At 38.7% G+C, this 20,832-nt stretch overlaps 1 protein-coding gene across 1 annotated transcript in view; it reads left to right on the forward strand.

Annotated features, from left to right (window-relative positions):
- Positions 1-20,832, forward strand: part of LRRK2 (leucine rich repeat kinase 2) — a 72,492-nt gene that overhangs the window by 27,946 nt on the left and 23,714 nt on the right. Inside the window, exons 15-31 of the mRNA XM_064142481.1 lie at positions 179-323; positions 606-745; positions 2,621-2,749; positions 2,842-3,012; positions 4,696-4,951; positions 5,170-5,358; positions 6,763-6,884; positions 7,603-7,672; positions 8,111-8,331; positions 8,839-9,089; positions 10,809-10,957; positions 12,452-12,545; positions 14,489-14,675; positions 15,950-16,131; positions 17,254-17,483; positions 18,443-18,570; positions 19,510-19,728. Coding sequence (XP_063998551.1) covers positions 179-323; positions 606-745; positions 2,621-2,749; positions 2,842-3,012; positions 4,696-4,951; positions 5,170-5,358; positions 6,763-6,884; positions 7,603-7,672; positions 8,111-8,331; positions 8,839-9,089; positions 10,809-10,957; positions 12,452-12,545; positions 14,489-14,675; positions 15,950-16,131; positions 17,254-17,483; positions 18,443-18,570; positions 19,510-19,728 — 2,883 coding nt within the window. The remainder of the gene's footprint in view (positions 1-178; positions 324-605; positions 746-2,620; positions 2,750-2,841; positions 3,013-4,695; positions 4,952-5,169; positions 5,359-6,762; positions 6,885-7,602; positions 7,673-8,110; positions 8,332-8,838; positions 9,090-10,808; positions 10,958-12,451; positions 12,546-14,488; positions 14,676-15,949; positions 16,132-17,253; positions 17,484-18,442; positions 18,571-19,509; positions 19,729-20,832) is intronic.

Raw genomic sequence — 20,832 nt, forward strand, 5'->3', positions numbered from 1 at the left:
AGAAGGCTCAAGGACAAATTCCTCTGAGCTTCTTCACACACAGTGGCTGTGGTTTTACTGTGCTTCAATACTCAGACCTCACATCCAGGGCTTGATTGTACACACTTCCAGGGACTTGTGCCCCCCATTTTGCAGCCAGTTCCCAACAAATCTGATATTATATTCATTTCTCCATTAGTTTATCGGAAATCCTAGCATTCAGAAGTGTGGATTGAAACTGCTTGCTTCTGTAGCTGAGTGCACTGGAGCACTAGAAATTTTAACCCAACAAGGAGCTACTGACACTGTACTTCACAGCCTACAGATGTTTCCAGACGAACAGGGTAGGTAAGGTATTTTGTTAGCAGAGGGTGAATGACATAGCAGGAGAGGTTGATTAATCATAGGCATTGTAACCTGACTATTACATTCTCTAGTACTCGATGCAGTGCTGCAGTACTGCATAGACCTCTGGTTCATCCACTTTATAGTTGTGCCTGGCCCTGTAATAGCTTATGCAAATAACTTTCTGGAATATTAGTAGTACAACACTGCTTAGGTCATGGGATTATTCCCCTCAGAATGTCTGACTAATCAACCTTATTAAGCTTACTTCTTTCTTCTAGATATACAGTGTTTGGGGTTGAGTCTTCTACGCTCTTTGATTACAAGAAAAAGTTTGTGTATTGCAACCATGCATGTCCTGTCAGCAGTTCTGGTTTCTACGCTGCGGAGATTTAAAGAGGTCACTGAAATCCAGACGCATGTATGTGTTGTTTCTATGTACAAAGATACGAGTGAAAGGCAAAACCCTAGAAACTTTTTAATTATAAGCCTTTATTTTAGTGTTTGTTTTGATTTTATCATTATTACTAGGTGGCATAAGCCTTTGTAATTAAACCAACATATTTGCCTTAGAAATGGTTTTATTGGATAGAGATATTCAGCCAAGAATGTGTAAACATAGGTGTTTGTTTATCTGAGACTTCTGAGATCTGCAAACTGGTACAAATATCTCAGTCATGGTCCATCAATCAATCATTCTGTGACCATCTAATGAACTGTCATTATAGTATTGACTGTGCTTCTTTGAAAAGCAATAAGAAATAACTTTGTTCCCAGACCTGTCAACAGCAGCGTTTAGTGTAGCAATGCTGTAAGAAGTATATTACTGGTTTTACTATGTCAGACTTTGGATCTACTTCTGAGTGTGGAAGGAGAGTTCTTCATCTGTTTGCAGACAGCTTCAGTCCTCCTCATGTGAACGTTCTGTTTCCTGTGCTTCAGAAGCTTTCCTTGTTCATTGCCAGTTTCATTTTTCTCGTGAAATGGAGCTTGCCTGTGAGATCAGCTTCCTGAAAAAGTTCTGTACTTCTGTTTCAGATCACATTATGAAAATACTACAAGTACAGCTTCCTTTCTTCATTACTGTTTTTCACTCTACCTCTCCAAGTTCAGCTTAGCAACCAACATAACATGAAATCAAAATAATGTGTTGGAATACAGAAGTTAAAGTGATTTAGTCTCAGTTAGGGTTGGACAAAGAGTCTGTAGTTTACCCACTTCAGCCCTCTAAATGAACCTGCAGAATGGGATAATTCTGTCATTTTGTTTAATTTTTAGATGCAGCCAATAAGTTTTTCATGTAGCCTATGTATATTTTTCAAATTCAAGGGTTACAGAGCAACCTATTGGGACAGGGGATGCATCTTCATCCCCTATCCTTAGGAGGATATCCTCTGTACGTTTTCGGGAAATCAGGAGTGTGTTTGTCACTGCAAACAGGATGTTGTTAGATGTTGTTGTCTATAACTTGGCCTTTTAGAGTGTCAGTCAGTATCAGGAATGGTGTGGTCAGCAGGAGCAGGGAGGTCATTCTGCCCCTGTACTCTGCACTGGTTAGACCACACCTTGAGTACTGTGTTCAGTTCTGGGCCCCCCAGTTTAGGAGGGACATTGAGATGCTTGAGCGTGTCCAGAGAAGGGCGACGAGGCTGGTGAGAGGCCTTGAGCACAGCCCTACGAGGAGAGGCTGAGGGAGCTGGGATTGTTTAGCCTGGAGAAGAGGAGGCTCAGGGGTGACCTTATTGCTGTCTACAACTACCTGAGGGGAGGTTGTAGCCAGGAGGAGGTTGCTGTCTTCTCTCAGGTGGCCAGCGCCAGAACGAGAGGACACAGCCTCAGGCTGCGCCGGGGGAAATTAGGCTCGAGGTGAGGAGAAAGTTCTTCACTGAGAGAGTCATTGGACACTGGAATGGGCTGCCTGGGGAGGTGGTGGAGTCGCCGTCCCTGGAGCTGTTCAAGGCAAGATTGGACGTGGCACTTGGTGCCATGGTGTAACCTTGAGCTCTGTGGTCTTGATGATCTGTGAGGTCTCTTCCAACCTTGGTGATGCTGTGATACTGTGATCTGTTTAAGTAGGTCAGCTAAGCAAGCATGAAACTACAGCTATATGAACACCAGGACAGCACGTAATTCTGCCTTTTTTCCTGGTCTTCTCCAATTTGTGAATTACTGCATGTTTAGAAGCAAGAAGAAAAGAATTGTGCATATTTTTTCATTGAAATGGCATTTTGTTGCACAGCCTGCTTTAAAATGACATCACACTGTACTTATTTCAGTCTTATCATTTTATTCCTAGGGATTCCATGCAATCTTGTCGATTCTTTGCTTGTCACCCTGTTTTGCAAAGCTGCTGCTACACGAATCATTTGATACAGTCATGTTCTACCAGATGTCTATGTGTTTCACTGACCAGCGAAATCGACAGGTATTTTCTCTCTTTTGACAGATCCACAGCTGAAAATTTTTGTGGGTTTTTCTGTCCTAACTGATTCTATGTCTCTTTGTCTTCCCAATCAGTTTCAAAGCCTGTGTTGTAAATGTTTTGCTAAAATAGCTGAAAATGATGATTTAAAAAATATGATGCTGGAAAAAGCATGTATTGAGTGTAATAGTATTATGGCTGAATGTTTGCTTCTGCTGGGAGCTGATATCAATAAGAAGACAAAGACAAACTCTTTAATTTATCAGGTAATGTATGGAAACATACAGAGTTTTATTGCTTTAAAATTTGTTCCATTTTGTTTTGAGGTAAAGATACATTCAGCAGAACACAGCAGCAATACCCAGGTGTTAACCATCTCTGTGCATGGTGACTTCAGGCTCAATCTGACGTTTGTTAGAGTACCCTTCACTTTATTGAAGCTCACAATGTCTCTGTCAGCGACCATGTGCCCATGCTCCCAGTTCAGTTCTGACACGAGTTCAGTTTTAAAGTCCACACTTTCTGATTGCTTACCCTGTTCCCATGCAAACCAGAGTTCATTCAGGTACTGATTTAACCTTAGCTTTGGAGCATTTTTGAGGAAGAAGTTTTAAGCTTAGTATTTGCAAACCCCCAGTCATTTTTTTTCTGAACTAGTCAGGCGTAGATGGCATCAAGCCCATCAGAGCCCAGTCCGTGAAGTGATGTTCCAAATTCACATCTTTCCAAGCTTTGTGAAGCCGAAGTATTATGGGCCCAGCAGGCAGCACTGTACATAGATAGATTTCAGTGTGCTTAGTTCTGCTTTGTGCTAGACCTGCAAAGACTTCGATCAAAATGCCTGCCCTGGAATCATGGATTTTTTTTCTTTACATTGTGCTACACTTAAGGATGAATATAATCATCAGCTTCTATGCTGATTTGATTGTCCTGGTCAGAGTTCTGACTTGTTATGAATACAGCTAAAGTAATACAGTATCTTGAAACACTTGCAGTCACAGTAGTTGCAAAGAGCAGTGGCCACATCTGAACCATGAACCATTTGAAATACATTTATGTCTTAAGGCCGCACAGACTTCCTATGTGGATTCAGCAATGCCAACAAAAGGGCTGCTCCCACCTGCCTGTAAGTGGTCTTTGCTAGGTGTCAATGCCTTTAAGATTTTTGAGAAACTGTGTGTATGAGCACTTACTTAATTTTACTTCAGTGTCAAAGTTGTAAACACATTCTGAGAGAACCTCACCAGTATTGCCTGAAGTATATTAGGAAGTGTTTAATTCTGACAGAGCTGGCTGAGTGAATAAAGCACAACTGGGTCTGGAACTTACCATCTATTCATGGAGTCTGAGGTGGGCAAATCAGTGTTAGCAAACCACAGTGGAAATAATTCAAGTAACTGGAAATATTTCTAAAAACTATTTAGAGTATTTACAGTAAACACTGCTCCACATAGCAGTGCAAGCTGAGAAATTGGAAGAGGTAAAGCTGACTGCAGCTGGGAGACCTGAGCTGCTTAGCCCTAGTCATGGTTTGGTGATTGCCATTGTTGTTGCCTGCTCATCTGATATCCAGATCATGTGCCGAAACAATCTCCAAGTGTCTTTCTTACATTGAACAGATAAATAAATGGAGTTGATGTAGATCACGTGCAATAAGCAAACTACATAAATTACCATTCATTTTTGCCTGGGCATTGTGTGCACTTTTGGCAGAAATTACAATTACAGAATTCAGGCCTGTGTTATGTTTTGGGCAAACACTTCAGGAAGTTGGGAGCTGGTACTTGGATGACCTACATGGATATGTGCTCTGAGGAGCAGGAAATTGTGTAATTGAAAAACAAATAAAATCCTGCAAGTACAATGAATCTGAATTTGAGACAAATCACTCAGTGCAGTCTGAGTTGTTGTTAGAGCACCTTGCATACCTAATTGCTTTTCTTTGTTAGGTTTGTGAGAAAGGAAATAATCCTGAATTGGTGGAATTACTGTTAGCCAATGGTGCTCGAGAGCAAGATGTTCGGAGTGCATTAACCATCAGTATAAAGAGAGGAGATAGCCAAATCATCAGTTTGCTTCTAAAGAGGCTTAGCCTTGATGTTGCCAACAGCAGTATATGTCTTGGAGGATTTGCTATTGGGCGACTAGAACCTTCGTGGCTTATTCCTTTGTTCCCAGATAAAGTTACTCCATTAAGAAAACAAAGTGAGTATATACAGAATTTTCTGTACAAAATGTGTCAATGTCTCTTGATGATACTCCAGCAGTTTTTATCAAGACCTTTTGGTGAGGATCTCTTCATGCGTTCAGCTGATGATAGAAAAACTGTCAAAACTTGAAAACAAATCATGATACTGTGGTTTTTTTAAGCTATTTGGATTTCTTGGAGAATATGCTATCATTTTGGTTTCTTATACATACAGGTGCAGGGTCTGCACTGGCAAGAATGGTGCTTAAATTCCAAATGAAGAATGTCGCAGAGGATAGATCAAGAGCCTCCTCTGATCTGATCTTCTCTGAAGATGGAGTGGATAAAAACTATGATTGGAATTTCATTTCTGACCAATTAGTGGACAGTGTTTTTCCTTTCAGTGATGATATTGATAGTGAAGGTAATTGGTGTTCTTTTCTTTTTTCTTTCTATAATCTAAGTCTACTATACCAGGGTTAGACTATAGCCATGAATCAATTGTTTATTTGTATTTGAGATAAAAGACTTCCTACTAAAAATATACTCTTCTCTCAAATTTTGTTTGTGCTAACACTGGGGAGCAGTTTATGACGAGTCTGTGCTTTATCTGCAAATTGAGGCCCTTAAAGCATTTTATTCAGTTATCTATTTATAAATAGTGCTTCATGCATTCACTTTCACGTAGAAAGAAAGAATGGGATTCATTCCTGTAGCCAGTCTCCAAATGTAGATATTGACTATTCTGATGTTTGTTTATGAGTTATTCTCAGATGCTGCTTTTGTAGTCTATAGCAAAGAGAAAATACTTCAAGAGCACAGTTTGCCTTATTGTGAAGTCAGGTGCATTGTGATCTAGAAATCTCCATTCCCTTGGTTGCCTGTAAATAAAGTGCACACCTACTAAGTCTGGTATAGAGGACAATATTGTTTACACAAGTCAAGTCGGTGAAACAAGTCCTATGCCAAAGATACCTTAATTAATCCATGGGTGTAAATGAATAGTCTGCATTCAGCCCAACATCATTCTTGGTAACCATGTCAAGAAATCTAAATGCCTTTAACTTATAGCCAGCATTTCTCCCTCTAATATCAGTAATATAATAACATGAGTAAGGGGCCTTCATTTACAACATACCTTTTGTTTGTTTGGATTTTGCTGTTGTTTAGAGCTGTTGGGTACTTAAAATCATCACAGATTGATCAGAGAATCCTAATGAATATTTTGGACACTGTTCTGTTCTTTTATTTTGCATCATTCAGTACCATTTTTAATTTCTTTAAGGTTGTAACATGGACGTGTAATACTAGTAGCTGCTATTTGTTCACCTAGAAAAGATGTTGAGTCATTTATAAAATACTGGTGAAATGATACTAGCTTCTCTAACAGGAGTGGGTTTAGGAGTTTTAAAAGTGGCTTTGAGAAAAGGGTCCAGATAATCCTAAATCACCAAAGCAGAGTGACATTTGATGTTCTGTTTTCAATAAATGTGAGATTAAAATACAAACTTATTCTATTTTAAAAAGTTACTTGCACTGCAGTAGCACAAAGCTGTGTTGCAAAGTATGGGTAATAATGTGAACCTGTTGGAAATTGTAAATCATGCAGCATCTGTGTAAAATGCTGGAGGTCCTTTCTGGAGTATGTTGGGTTAGTATGGTCCCTGTACTCTAAAACATGTTGACAATGTTCTTCACCTACTGCAGGCACAATTATCTAGTGCACTTCTAAAATGCACTCTCCTTTGTCTTATAGTTGACTTATGAGCCTCATCTTTGAATATATTTTCTTCCTTATTTGTCCTCCTGTGTTACTGTTTTGTACTAGGAAGTGAAGGTTCACTGTTTACAAAAAAGAAGTCAAATTCCATTGCAGCTGCTGACTTACATAGTAGAGAAACACTGTTTCAAAGAGGTTCTCCTACTTTGCCACGACATTCCTACTCTGTGGTAAGCCAGAGCTTTATTTTTTCTGGGCTTCTTGTAAGTCTTCTGTGTTGCTTACTGCAAAAGTGTTAATAACCAAGTGTTAGGGAAGGTTATGTGACTGTATGGGTTCTTATTTTACTCTTGGTATGTAATGTTTCCTTCTATTGCTGTGCAGTTACCGTGCTCCAAGTCATTGTGTGGATGAGAGTATATTTCAGCAAACATTTTTGTATAAACTCTTGTGGATTGCTCAAATTTCTAGTATGATGTTCAAATGCAAATGTAGAAACTGTGGGTCTATTCACAAAGACTTAACTACCCCTCAGTGAAGCTACTCTGCTACTGTGATCAATGAAGAGAGGCGACAGACGGGTAGAATCAAAGTCCTATTCCTCTCAGTACATGTTGCCTCTTTCCATTTAAGGGGAATTGGGAGAGATTAGCTTCACTAGAGAGTTACTTCTACTAGTATCCTTCTGCATCCTATCACCCCACCCTAGTGTAAGTTGCCAAAAAATGCACTACTTCCATTGCACTTTGAAATCTAGTGTTCTTTCATATTGCATGGATCAGTAAGTGACTTGTTATTTTTAGTTGAAATGTACATTTTCTTTATATTCCCCCTGAGGTTCTGATAAAAAGAAGCCACAATAAAAAGAAATTTACTGAACTGAGACAATTTCATGTATCTACAAAGTCCATAACTGTTTTTTGTTCTCTTCTGTTTTTTTTTTTTCAGGGACCTGGCTCAGATTATGAACCATTAATGAAACAAAGAAGAAAATTCTTACCCTCAGATGAATCCCTCAGTAAGTAAATTATACAATTTACCATATAGAACCAGCTTTTCTTCCTTAATACTTTCACAAAGCACAGCATGAGAAGATTTTATTCTGATTTTATATGTTTGCAAAGATGATGCATTTGGGAGTACTGTAGTGGAGTATTTAGGGGTTTGATTTTTCTGATGGGTTTCACAATTAATTGTATCATTAAACAGGCAATGTCCTTAGTGCCCTTACTAGCTTTCAAAAGTTACTTCTTTTTCACAATACCTAAGTGTCCATCTCTTCCCTACTGTCTTACAAATTTCTATCTCATAATAGAAATCTTCATGAATTTGGATCTTACCCAATAACCAAAGATTCACAGTCCTCTGCATCTTTAGATACCAAGATGATTGATCTTAATTTTAATTATGTGATAAGTGAAATCATGCTATTTTTCCCATGTTTTTGTTTTATTAGAAGGCATCTCAAAACTTTCACCACATATAAGACCATCAGACAGTCTTTCTTCATTGATCTCAGAGAAAGAATATATTAAATCACTAGATCTTTCATCAAATGAGCTGGAGAACATTGATGCCATCAGCCAGAGTAGCTGCTTAACTAGTCATCTGGAACATCTTGAGAAACTGGAGCTCCACCAAAATGCTCTTACAAACATTCCAGAACAACTGTGTGAAGTAATTCTGCATAATTTTATGCAATAGAAGTTGAAATTAGTTACAATAAATTGTTTCTCTAACAATATACCCATAACAATACTACTCATGAATATAGGTGTATATTTTTGCATGCTTCATACAGTCACTCAGTTTTCATTCAGTGGGTTTTATGTTCCGCTAGAAATAGAAGTGTTTTCTTGGTACTATTTTGAGTCATTTACTGTAGATATCTACTTTAGGACATGTTATATTGAGTAATATAATTATGTAAATATAACTCAGAACACAGTTCCTATATCTTAAATTTTATTAAATTGAGCTAATTAATTTTGAAGATTGATTTATAATTTATTCTGTAATAGAAATGTTAAGGGTTACATTGATATGATTGCTGTTTTCTGCTATTTTTTCCTAATGGCAGAAACATGTAATTAAAATAACTAACTGTATAAAATATAGCTTAATTTGAAACCTATACATTCATATTTTCAGTTAACTTTTTAACAAGTTATCCCTTTCTTTCAGAACTTGAAGTGTTTGACTTACTTGGATTTGCACAGTAACCGATTTACTTCCTTTCCAACCTACATACTGAAAATGAGTTGTATTGCAAATCTCGATATCTCTCGAAATGACATTGGACCCTCTTTTGCTTTGGCTCCATACCTCAGATGTCCAACTCTAAAGCATCTTAATCTTTCCTACAATCAGCTGGTTTGCATTCCAGAATTTCTCACAGATGTTGCTGAAAATTTGGAACAGCTGTTACTAGAAGGGTGAGGAGCATTTGTCAATGCCTGTAGTAAAACAAATATAACAAAAAAAAGAACACATTTGTCATCCAGGATTGTTTAGTTAGCTGTGCAATACCAGCATTAGTTACCAAATGTGTCAATTACTGCAATTTCCAGTGTTGTTTTACAAAAGTAAATAAGCATATCTGTGGGCTGTGGTAGAATCTAATAACACTGCAGTTTCAGTAATATAATGAAAATGTAGTGTAGTGTTTTTCCCACAGCCGTACCATTTGTACACTAGACCATATTATCTAACATATCCAACTAGATTTTCTGAATACAGAATACATTTTCCACTGTATTTCATATTCACTGAAGTTATTTTGGAGGTATGATTTGTGGAATTGCATTTACTGCTATGGATATATTTTAAATGACAGAGAAGAGAAAATATGTAAATTTTTTTTTACCAGCATTGGTAATTACAATTGTTAGTGAGTGAGATAATTCATATGGAATTCTTTAAAATGCTATTATTCATATCTCTCTGAACTGCAGGCAATAATTCATTTCCCATAATTCATGTTAGTTAATACTTTTTTACACAGAAAGTCACACAGAATAAAGATGGCAACATATGTGACTAAAGCAAGCAGTATTAAATACATGAAGCATATTTACAAAAGCAGTATTTTAAATACAAAGCCCTCTTGCATTTCTTCATTTATTGTTGTGGTGGTTGTGGTGTTCCCTGCCCCCCCTCCAACTTGGGAAATCACCCAAACTAAGCTGGCTCTGGAAATTTGAATGAAGCTTATATTTACAGCTTAGCACAATATATAAGCAGATATTTACAGTATATACAGATATATACAGAAATAAACAAGATAAAACAGAAACACAACACCTCTCCCAGAAACCTGAGTCCTCAGGAGGGGCTCCCAACTGCCCCTTCACCTTCCCCCTACCCCTCTAAACCTTACCCCAGTCCCAAGGAAGAATGGAGGTTCGGCCAGGGGGTTAGGAAGCAAAGTGGATTAATCAGAGAGACGGAGGGTGAGTTTAGAGAGAAAAATGTAGCCCAGAGCTCAGGCAGCGCCCACATGCCTTATCTATGTTTATACTCTTGTTCTTATGCATCTCAGCAAGCCTATGAGTGAAGTAGACATCACTATTATTTCTCTTTCACAGCCTGTGATCTAATCCTTCTTACCAAAACATTCTGGCTAGCTTCAAACTGGCACAATTATAGTTTTCACTTTATTAGCAGTATTATCCTCACAAAACAGTGCTGCATGGTTTTTATTTCCATTCCCAGAATACGTTGTTTGTAACATTATATACTCATCCTGAATTGTGTCCCCTATGTGGAATTCCACTCCCTTTTTTTTTTCAGTGATTCATAATCACATTGTGATTGTAATCCTGCAAACAAATCTTCAGTAAACAGAACTACTCACAAATGCAACAGTTGCCTGTGTGGGATTGAGCTGCAGTGTGTAATCAGGAAATGAGACCTTGCAGCATATTCTGACATTTGCTCTCCAAGTTAATCAAAACAACATCAGTCATGTCATTCCATGTTTGACAAATATAGCAGTGCTTTTGCTGACTGATCATTCTTTAATATAGATTCAAGTCTAATTTTTAGTTTAGTGGTGTTAAGTATGGCATTGTCAGCTTAGTAGCCTTTACTTTCAGTTTTGTAGGTAATAGATTCAGAATAAAACAGATTGTTTTTTTCTCTTTGTTACACAGAAACAAAATTTCATGCTTGGGATCAGCCATATGCTTGAAAGAACTGAAAGTATTAAACATCAGTAAGAACAGTATTTCATCGCTTGCTGAGAATGTCTTTGTGGGCTGCACGAAACTGGAGCAGTTAAATGCCAGGATGAATGCTCTAGGTAAGTACATGTGGAAACAGATGGTTTCTTCTAGAAACTGTTCCAAGTCACAAAATTCATCAGCCACTAGCAGTCACTCTGGAAGACCAGATAAGGAGGATACCACATATGGTTATGGTTTTTGTAAAGTGCCCTAGGCATCAGCTTTTGATCAGTGTTGGAGACAGTATACTTCCAGTGAGACTCGATGGACATTTGTTCTGACTCGGCATAACTTAGCTTGGTTTTGTATTTTGGTGGATGCTATAAAAATGGCTGAATGAACTTGAGTTCCTACATGATGTTGGGGAAGGTTCAAGGCAGAGGAAAACATTCACAGCTTTCTAACACAGGTTTACTACTATACTGAAATACAATCATGTAAGTATCTTGAGTTCTATATGAGAAATTGTGGGGCCAGCAGGACTAGGGAAGTGTTTGTCCTCCTGTACTTGGCACTTGAGGTCGCATCTCAAATACTGGGTTTGGACCCCCACTTCAAGAAACTCATTGAGATGCTGGAACATGTCTGAAGAAGAGCAACAAAGCTGATGAAGAGTTTAGACCCACGTGTCTTAACAAGAAAGCTGTTTAATCTGGAGAGAAGGAGAATGAGGTGAGACCTTAGCACTCTACAACTACCTGAAAGGACATGAGGAAACAGCCTCAAATTGTGTCAGGAAAGGTTTAGATTGAGCATTAAGAACAGTTTCTTCATGAAAACGGTTGTCAGGTGTTGAAACAGGCTACCCAGGGAAGTGGTTTAGTCACCATCACTAGATGTATTTAAAAGATGTGTAGATGTGATGCTGTGGGACATGGTTTAGTGGTGGCTTGTTATCAATCGAGTACCTTAGGACAGATCACCTTGTTTAAGCAATTAAATTGAGTCTGAGTGTTAAATTAAGTCTTAGTGGCTTAGCATATTTTAGGCCAAGGTGTTAAGAATAATTTGCCAATAAAAATACAAATCACACAAATGAGATTTTAATGATACTGGAAGAGTTCATAAGTTAACATCAGAATTTGCTTCTGTCTTCAAAACATAAAATCTTCCATTTAAAAATCATTATTGTAGTATTTCAGGAGGTAGCTCCTATATTAGCATTAGACACAGCTGAAACATTAGAGTCATTTTCATATGCATAAGACCTACCAATCTCTGAGTGAATTGTGGTATATATGGTATGTATGCTGGCAACAGAGTAAAGCAGAAGTAAGATTATTTCAGCGTTTAATGCCTGTATGAGATAAAGTATAATAATAGATAGTGTGATTAAAGCTAATACATTACCTTGGTTCTAAACTTAATTCATTTGGGAGTTTAGTTTTAATTATGCATCTTTTTGCAAAAGATTCACATTCTGCCTTTTGGCATCTTGTATGAAGACCTACCTATAGAAGATGATAGACTGACCTTTTTAGTCTGTCTTTGATTTTAGAGGACTCCAGGCTTAGAAATAATATAAACAGTTCCGACAAGTCATAGGATTAACCTCTTCTCTTCTGCTTTAGAAAAAATACCTGACTTGGCATCCAGCATAACAAGCTTAAAATTATCCCAGAATCGTTTTATTAATGTTCCAGAAGCAATTCTTCTTTTACCACAGTAAGTTATTATTTTAATTACTGAAGCTAATATCAAGTTCTTGATGAAGAAAATTTAATGGCAAGACCTTTGTTAGTCATGTGTGGTTGATTTTCAGCAAATCCTTTCTAAAAGGTTAAATCCAAAACAAAATCACCCTTTCTTCGTCATTCTGAGAAATTCTGCTCCTTAGATTTGGATCTTTGCTATTGAAAATGTATTGGTTGACTGCTGCATCTGACAGTTCTTGCTGGGAAGACCAGAATGAATTTATTATTTAGTTGAAAGCAGCAGTAAAATGATACTGGCAATTTTGCCTTTTCAACAAGTTCTGCAGACTTCTACCCAAGGCTAACGAGATTACATTTTCACTTCCCAAATATCACAAGATGCTTATTCTCAAAGAACAACACTTCCTCCAGATGGAATTGTGATAACAATGCATGTGACACTTATCTTGCTATACCTTCCAAGCATTATTCATGTGAAAATCAGACTTCTGCTTTTTTTTATAGAAGTTACTGAACATAACAAGTCACTAGAATGAGCTTGTGGACAAAACAGATGCAAGGGGTGATGAGATCAGTTATCTGATAGGTGTGTGTAGATGTGAGTGCTAATGGCACCATAAGCACATCATTATTAACATGATATTACACCTTCAGCATGCTTATGTTTATATTCGGGGCAGCAACTTAATGACTGTATTGAAGAAGGTGTAACTTCCCCAGCTCAGACAAATGGGTAAGCAGTCATAATCATTTGTTTGCATGCCTCAATTCAAGAGAGATGTTGAGGTGCTGGAAGGTGTCCAGAGAAGGACAACAAAGCTGGTGAGAGGCCTGGAACACAAAGCCTATGAGGAGAGGCTGAGGGAGCTGGGGTTGTTTAGCCTGGAGAAGAGGAGGCTCAGGGGTGACCTCATTGCTGTCTACAACTACCTGAAGGGATGTTGTAGTCAGGTGGGGGGTGGCCTCTTCTCCCAGACAACCAGCAAGAGAACAAGGGGACACAGTCTCAAATTGTGCCGGGGGAAGTATAGGCTGGGTGTTAGGAGGAAGTTCTTCCCAGAGAGAGTGATTGTCATTGGAATGGGCTGCCCAGGGAGGTGGTGGAGGCACCGTCCCTGGAGGTGTTCAAGAGAAGCCTGGATGAGGCACTTAGTGCCATGGTCTAGTTGGCTGGCTAGGGCTGGGTGCTAGGTTGGACTGGATGATCTTGGAGGTCTTTTCCAACCTGGTTGATTCTATGATTCTCATGTCCAACAGATGATTTACAGAAATTAGATGTTCTTTTTTAAAGTAGTTCTTAAGTACATAGTTGAACTACAGCATTTATGCTCATACATCTATTTGCAAATGTAGTTTTCATAGAAACATTCTGATAAAAGTGGGAGGTGTCCATATCTTCTCAAGTTAGTCTCCCAGGAGAGTGGTTCAGATCACCTAGTCTGGCTTTGTAGTTTCTAAGTGGAATTTTGGGTTCTAGAAAGTTGAAAATACCCGTGTGTACTCCATTGCTTTTTTTTTCTTCTCAATTTGTACAAAAGCACATGAAAATACATAGTAGTATTATGTTTTATCTGTGTTTTCTAATAATCTAAACAAAGCCATGCATGTCTGCAAATCCTAGAAAGGAGGAAGTGGGCTGCTGCCATAATATGTAATTCTTTAATTTGCTGTCTGAAATATATGTATACAGTACAGTGTGGATCCTTGTTTTCATGGCCAGGCCATTTTATTCACAGACAAATGTATTGAAATGTACTGAAACTATACTTTTTTTTGTCCTGAGGCAATGAAGATCTATTTATATCATCTTCTTCTCTTGTAGTAGTAGCTCTTTATCTTCTATCTGCATTTCTGTTTTGTAGACAGTTTGTTTATTTATTAAAAAATACTTCAGTTCCATGTAATTATTTTTTCTTTTGCTAACTTCTCTCTTTAATATCTTCATGTTTTTAGTTTGCGCTCAGTAGATTTAAGCCAAAACAAGATCATGAACCTGCCTGGGCCAATGCACTGGAAGTCATTAAACTTACGGGAGATGTTATTCAACCATAACGAAATAGATATCTTGGACTTGAGTGAAAAAGCATGTGCGTGGTCTAGGCTGGAAAAGCTACACCTGTCCCACAACAAGTTAAAGGAGGTAAAGTGTAAGATTTTACATAAAGAAAAATAACTTTTTGATTGAATGATTGATGACTGAATGCAAGTTTTCACTATACGTTTGACATCTTCATAGAAGATCTGGATGAGGGCATGGAGTCAGTCATCAGCAGGTTTGCAGATGACACCAAGCTGGGGGCAGATGTGGCTGGGTTGGAGGGCAGAAGGGCTCTGCAGCGGGACCTTGACCGCCTGGACAGATGGGCAGAGTCCAATGGGATGGGGTTCAATAGCTCCAAGTGCAGGGTGCTGCACTTTGGCCACAACAACCCCATGCAGAGATACAGGCTGGGGTCGGAGTGGCTGGAGAGCAGCCAGACAGAGAGGGATCTGGGAGTGCTGATCGATACCCGCCTGAACATAAGCCAGCAGTGTGCCCAGGTGGCCAAGAGAGCCAGTGGCATCCTGGCCTGCATCAGGAATGGTGTGGTCAGCAGGAGCAGGGAGGTCATTCTGCCCCTGTACTCTGCACTGGTTAGACCACACCTTGAGTACTGTGTTCAGTTCTGGGCCCCCCAGTTTAGGAGGGACATGCTTGAGCGTGTCCAGAGAAGGGCGATGAGGCTGGTGAGAGGCCTTGAGCACAGCCCTACGAGGAGAGGCTGAGGGAGCTGGGATTGTTTAGCCTGGAGAAGAGGAGGCTCAGGGGAGACCTTATTGCTGTCTACAACTACCTGAAGGGTGGTTGTGGCCAGGAGGAGGTTGCTGTCTTCTCTCAGAACGAGAGAACACAGCCTTAAGCTACGCCAGGGGAAATTTAGGCTTGAGGTGAGGAGAAAGTTCTTCCCTGAGAGAGTCATTGGACACTGGAATGGGCTGCCCAGGGAGGTGGTGGAGTCGCCATCCCTGGAGCTGTTCAAGGCAGGATTGGACGTGGCACTTGGTGCCATGGTCTAGCCTTGAGCTGTGTGGTAAAGGGTTGGACTTGATGATCTATGAGGTCTCTTCCAACCTTGGTGATACTGTGATAATGCCACTTCTGGTATCTTTGTAAATTCTATTAATAAAATGGTAATGTAAGTGCAAGTAGTACTTCTTGTGAATGAAAATCACCATATTCTGTCAGCTTTTTCTGTCACTTTGTTTAATGAATTTGTTATGAGGTCTTTTCTTTACTATTGTGGGCTATTAGGCACGTTTATGAAAGTTAAATTACAAATAGCAAAAAATAATACTAACTTTTGTTAATTGTTTACCTTGCGTTTATGCATCTTCCTAAACATTCAGTTGCCCGTTAAATGCTCTCTCATTTAGATTCCTCCTCAGATTGGCTTCCTAGAGAACTTGACTTCTCTGGATGTAAGTCATAATCCCGATTTGAGATTCTTTCCAGATGAAATGGGAAAACTGTCCAAAATCTGGGATCTTCCTTTGGAAGGACTCCATCTTAATTTAGACTTCAAACATGTGGGATGCACAGCCAGAGACATTATCAGGTTTGTTGTTTTATTGTTCTTGAATATTCTCATTTTGTTTCTTTGAATATTCAGTAAGTATTAGGAAAACAAACATCATTTTGGAAAGATGTGCTTGTTTGTCATCTGAAATCCAGCATGCTACTCTATAGAAGGTATCATACCACATTATATCATACCTATTTATATCAGGACAGTGTGGCCAGTAGGACAAGGGAGGTTATTCTTCCCCTGTACTCAACACTGGTCAGGCCACACCTTGAGTTCTGTGTCCAGTTCTGGGCCCCTCAATTCGAGAGAGATGTTGAAGTGCTGGAAGGTGTGCAGAGAAGGGCAACAAAGCTGGTGAAAGGCCTGGAACACAAACCCTATGAGGAGAGGCTGAGTGAGCTGGGGTTGTTTAGCCTGGAGAAGAGGAGGCTCAGGGGTGACCTCATTGCTGTCTACAACTACCTGAAGGGACATTGTAGCCAGGTGGGGGGTGGCCTCTTCTCCCAGACAACCAGCAATAGAACAAGGGGACACAGTCTCAAGTTGTGCTGGGGGAAGTTTAGGCTGGATGTTAGGAGGAAGTTCTTGCCAGAGAGAGTGATTTGCCATTGGAATGGACTGCCCAGGGGGGTGGTGGAGGCACCATCCCTGGAGGTGTTCAAGAAAAGCCTGGATGAGGCACTTAGTGCCATGGTCTAGTTGATTGGCTAGGGCTGGGGGATAGGTTGGACTGGATGATCTTGGAGGTCTTTTCCAACCTGGTTGATTCTATATCAGCATACACACTTACAATATAGTGATTTACATTTTAATTGTATTACTTCTTGAATTTGATGTTTCTATAAAGCTTGCAATAAATGGTGCTTAACAACTATTTCTAATATGGGTTTTATTGTGTTCCCAAATGCATTGCACAGAACACCTTTCTTGGCAATTACAAAACAAACCCAAAAAAAGGAGAAACATTCTGAAATAATTTCTAATTTTAAAATCAGAAATTAGAACAAAATGTTACAATCCCAGTAAGGGCAAACAAACAATTGAAAAAGTGAAGAAAATTGTAGAGTTTTACATTTTCCTTTGATCTTGAGTTCTATTGTTTTTTTTCTTACACACTTCTGTGATTTCTGTAAACTTTTTTTTTTTTGCCAGATTTCTTCAGCAACGACTGAAGAAAGCTGTACCTTACAACAGAATGAAGCTCATGATTGTTGGAAACACCGGCAGCGGGAAAACTACCCTGCTGCAACAACTAATGAGATGCAAACGAACAGAATTGGGCTCTCCAAAAGCTACAGTAGGCATTGATGTAAAGGATTGGATCATTCAAGGGAAAGGCAAAATGAAGAAAGAGCTTATATTAAATGTGTGGGATTTTGGAGGTATATCAAGAACTTATTGTCTTTTCTAACATGTTAATGCATTGCTTAGAGGCAGCCTGTGAAATCTGGAAAATTGCAGACAGTAGAATCATGCAAACATAGACCAAAATTCAAGTGATCGCTTATAAATCCATAATTTTACAGTTAATCATTTAATTTTAATACAAAGCTTCAGGAGTTTCTTATTATCAAATGTGGTCTGACATTCATTTCAACCACAGCATTCTAAAAACTGTCTTTTCAGAATGGTAACAAACTGCTTGTAGTCACTAGAACGCTCATCTTCCACTCAGCTCTGTCTCTCCATTTTATAGTCTTTGTCTATCAAGGCTCTACAGTATCTATTTCATAAGGTCCCAGAAAACAGAGTGCTTGGAAGGAGTCTTTGAACTTGAGATTTTCAGAAAACTTACTTTCTACAGTTAGGGAACTCTAAAATTCAGGGATACTTTAGCCTATGGAAAAGTTATTTTTAAACGTAGATCTGTGGTAATTTCAATAGTCTACATCACAATAGGTAAGCACAGAACAGCAGCCTTCAAGCTCAGTGTTCAGTTTCTGTTGTGATTCTAAATGCTTAATCATGTGAATTTAGGAGTCTTATTTTGAAGCTGCTGAAAGAACAGGAGAAAAGGGAGGAAGGAGGTATTAAGGAGTTGGGGAGATACCTAGTATAGGAGTTTTGAAAGAATCACGACCTTTCACACTGTTGTTGCAGTAATCATATTTATCCAGTTGCTACATCTTACACTTCGTGACTTAAAAGTAGCTTATATATTTCAACACTGACGCAGCCAGTAAGTTGTGTCAGTGTTGAAAACTCATAGTTACTGCAGGTTTCCTGTTGATTTAGATATAAGCATTCATTTCCTGTGTGGATTAATGATCTGAAAGTAAGCATTCTGCAGGCTGAAGATGTTCAATAAGGGAAGTATTAAACAGTGGAAATTTCTTATTAGGACAAGAAGAGTTCTACAGTACCCATCCTCATTTTATGACCCAGAGAGCTTTGTATCTTGCTGTTTATGATCTCAGCAAAGGACAAGCAGAAGTAGATGCTATGAAGCCATGGCTTTTTAACATCAAGGTAGGACACAAATATGTACAGAATGGAATCCACTTTCCAGGGACTTGTTGATGAACAGCAAATTAACCACAAATACTTTTAGATAGGGAAAGAGGGAACGATTGATAAGTTAAACATGCTTTTTCTTTTACATGATTATAAATTCTGGTGAGATCAGAATTTGACTAATTTAAAACTGACTAGATGTGCATTTGAAATCATGCAGTTAAGTGTATGCTCAGTATCCTGTTGTTAATAGGAATGATTCTAAGCCTAAAGTAGAGAAATGAATTGGAGAATCTGCCTTTATATTGTCATTTGCTCAAAGTGCTTACGCCCTGGTGAGTGAGCATTACTTGTCTTTTCATTTTCTGTGGTGGTTAATCATGGCTTATGCCATTGGATAAACTTGTCTTTTTCACTCATCTCACTTTGAGCAGTGATACAGGACAGAGGGTTATAGTCAGTTCATTGCTGATGAAGACCATTTCTGAGGTGTTCTCCTTTGCTCTACAGTTCTTGCTGGTGTTCATTGCTGCGTTGTTCTGATGACAACCTAGCAGAGTACTCATGGCTTTTCTATTTTGCCAGGTGCTTGTAATGAAGAATACAGTTGTCCCTCTACAGTGCTTCTTTTTACAAAAATCAGATTTTAAAAACCATTTCTGTTTTTAAATATACTGCTCTTTGTATGTTAAAAAATATATTCCTGTGTATAGGTTGATGCATAGTTACTGCCTTATCCAGTCAAAGCTGTTATATAGAATTGCAGCCTAAACTTACTCTGAATAAGGACATAAAGTAGTATTTTGGATTTCAAACTTATCATTGAAAAGGTATAAAGGGGGAGTTGATTTTTTTTCATTGTATTGATTGTTTTGACTACATTTCTCACATGTTATATGAATATAAAACAATAGCATCACCAGTCACTATTGAGTTAAATTGTCTTCCTAACAGGCTCGAGCTTCAACATCCCCTGTCATTCTGGTTGGCACTCATTTAGATGTTTCTGATGAAATACAACGTAAGGCCTGCATGAGTAAAATTGCTAGGGAGCTGTTGAATAAGCGAGGATTCCCAGCAATCCAAGATTATCACTTTGTGAATGCTACAGAAGAATCAGATTCCATTATCAGACTTCGCAAAATCATAATAAAGGAGAGTCTTAACTTCAAGGTAAGCTACATTCTGCTGACAATGTTGAAAACATCCTAATTATTTTAACATTAATTGGCACAATGAGATACATTTTTTTGTGTGATAGCAGCCTCATTTTGCCTTCTGTGAAATGCAAAATAATGATGGAAAATCACCAGGTTTGTTTCTATTTCATTTTCTACCAGAAGAGTCAAGTGAGTGAAGATCTCAGATAAGCTATTTTAAGGATTAGGGCCATAAATGGAATATTTAATTTAAAATTGGCCATCCTGTTTATCACTAAGAAGTCTGGTCAGAACCTGATTTGATTTTTTTTTTTTTTTTGGTGAATGGCAACATGTAATTGCAGTAATAACCATTTCAAGTTTTCAGGGACCAGAAAATAAGATTTTGTGATTTCTGAAAGACAGTTCTTCATTTACTGATTTCATTTTACATAGTGTGAAACTGTTCATAGAAGGAGGAAAGTAAATTAAAGCAGAAAAGAATATCCCTGGGACTGAATGACACTCCTGAATTGGAGTTCTGTTGTCTGTATAATCATCCTTATCACTCATCCTCTGCTATCTCGTTAGCCACCCCATGAAGCTCTCTTAATTGTGAATCACAAGCATGAAGAGACAGGCATGGTCTAGAAAGACAGGATCCAATCTGTAGGAAAAAGAATACACATACTTTTTTTTTTCCTTTCCTTTTGCACTTATACAATAGCAATCTTATATAGTGTTGCAACATATTAAAGGTGTCAATGGCAGAACTTCTACAGCATCACAGTGACCAAATTTCTTATGAATTACTGCATGGAAGAATTTGTAGAGCAAATGCTACATTCATAACCAGCTTTTCACTGTTGATATTAAGAAGGAGAGGGAAGGATTAAGCACCCCTCCTAGAATCATAGAATCAACCAGGTTGGAAGAGACCTCCAAGATCATCCAGTCCAACCTATCCCCCAGCCCTAGCCAGTCAACTAGACCATGGCACCAAGTGCCTCATCCAGTCTTTTCTTGAACATCTCCAGGCACAGTGCCTCCACCACCTCCCTGGGCAGCCCATTCCAGTGGCAAATCACTCTCTCTGGGAAGAACTTCCTCCTAACATCCAGCCTAAACTTCCCCCGGC

This window comes from Pogoniulus pusillus, chromosome 4 (assembly GCF_015220805.1).
Source record: "Pogoniulus pusillus isolate bPogPus1 chromosome 4, bPogPus1.pri, whole genome shotgun sequence".
Taxonomy (NCBI): Eukaryota; Metazoa; Chordata; class Aves; order Piciformes; family Lybiidae; genus Pogoniulus; species Pogoniulus pusillus.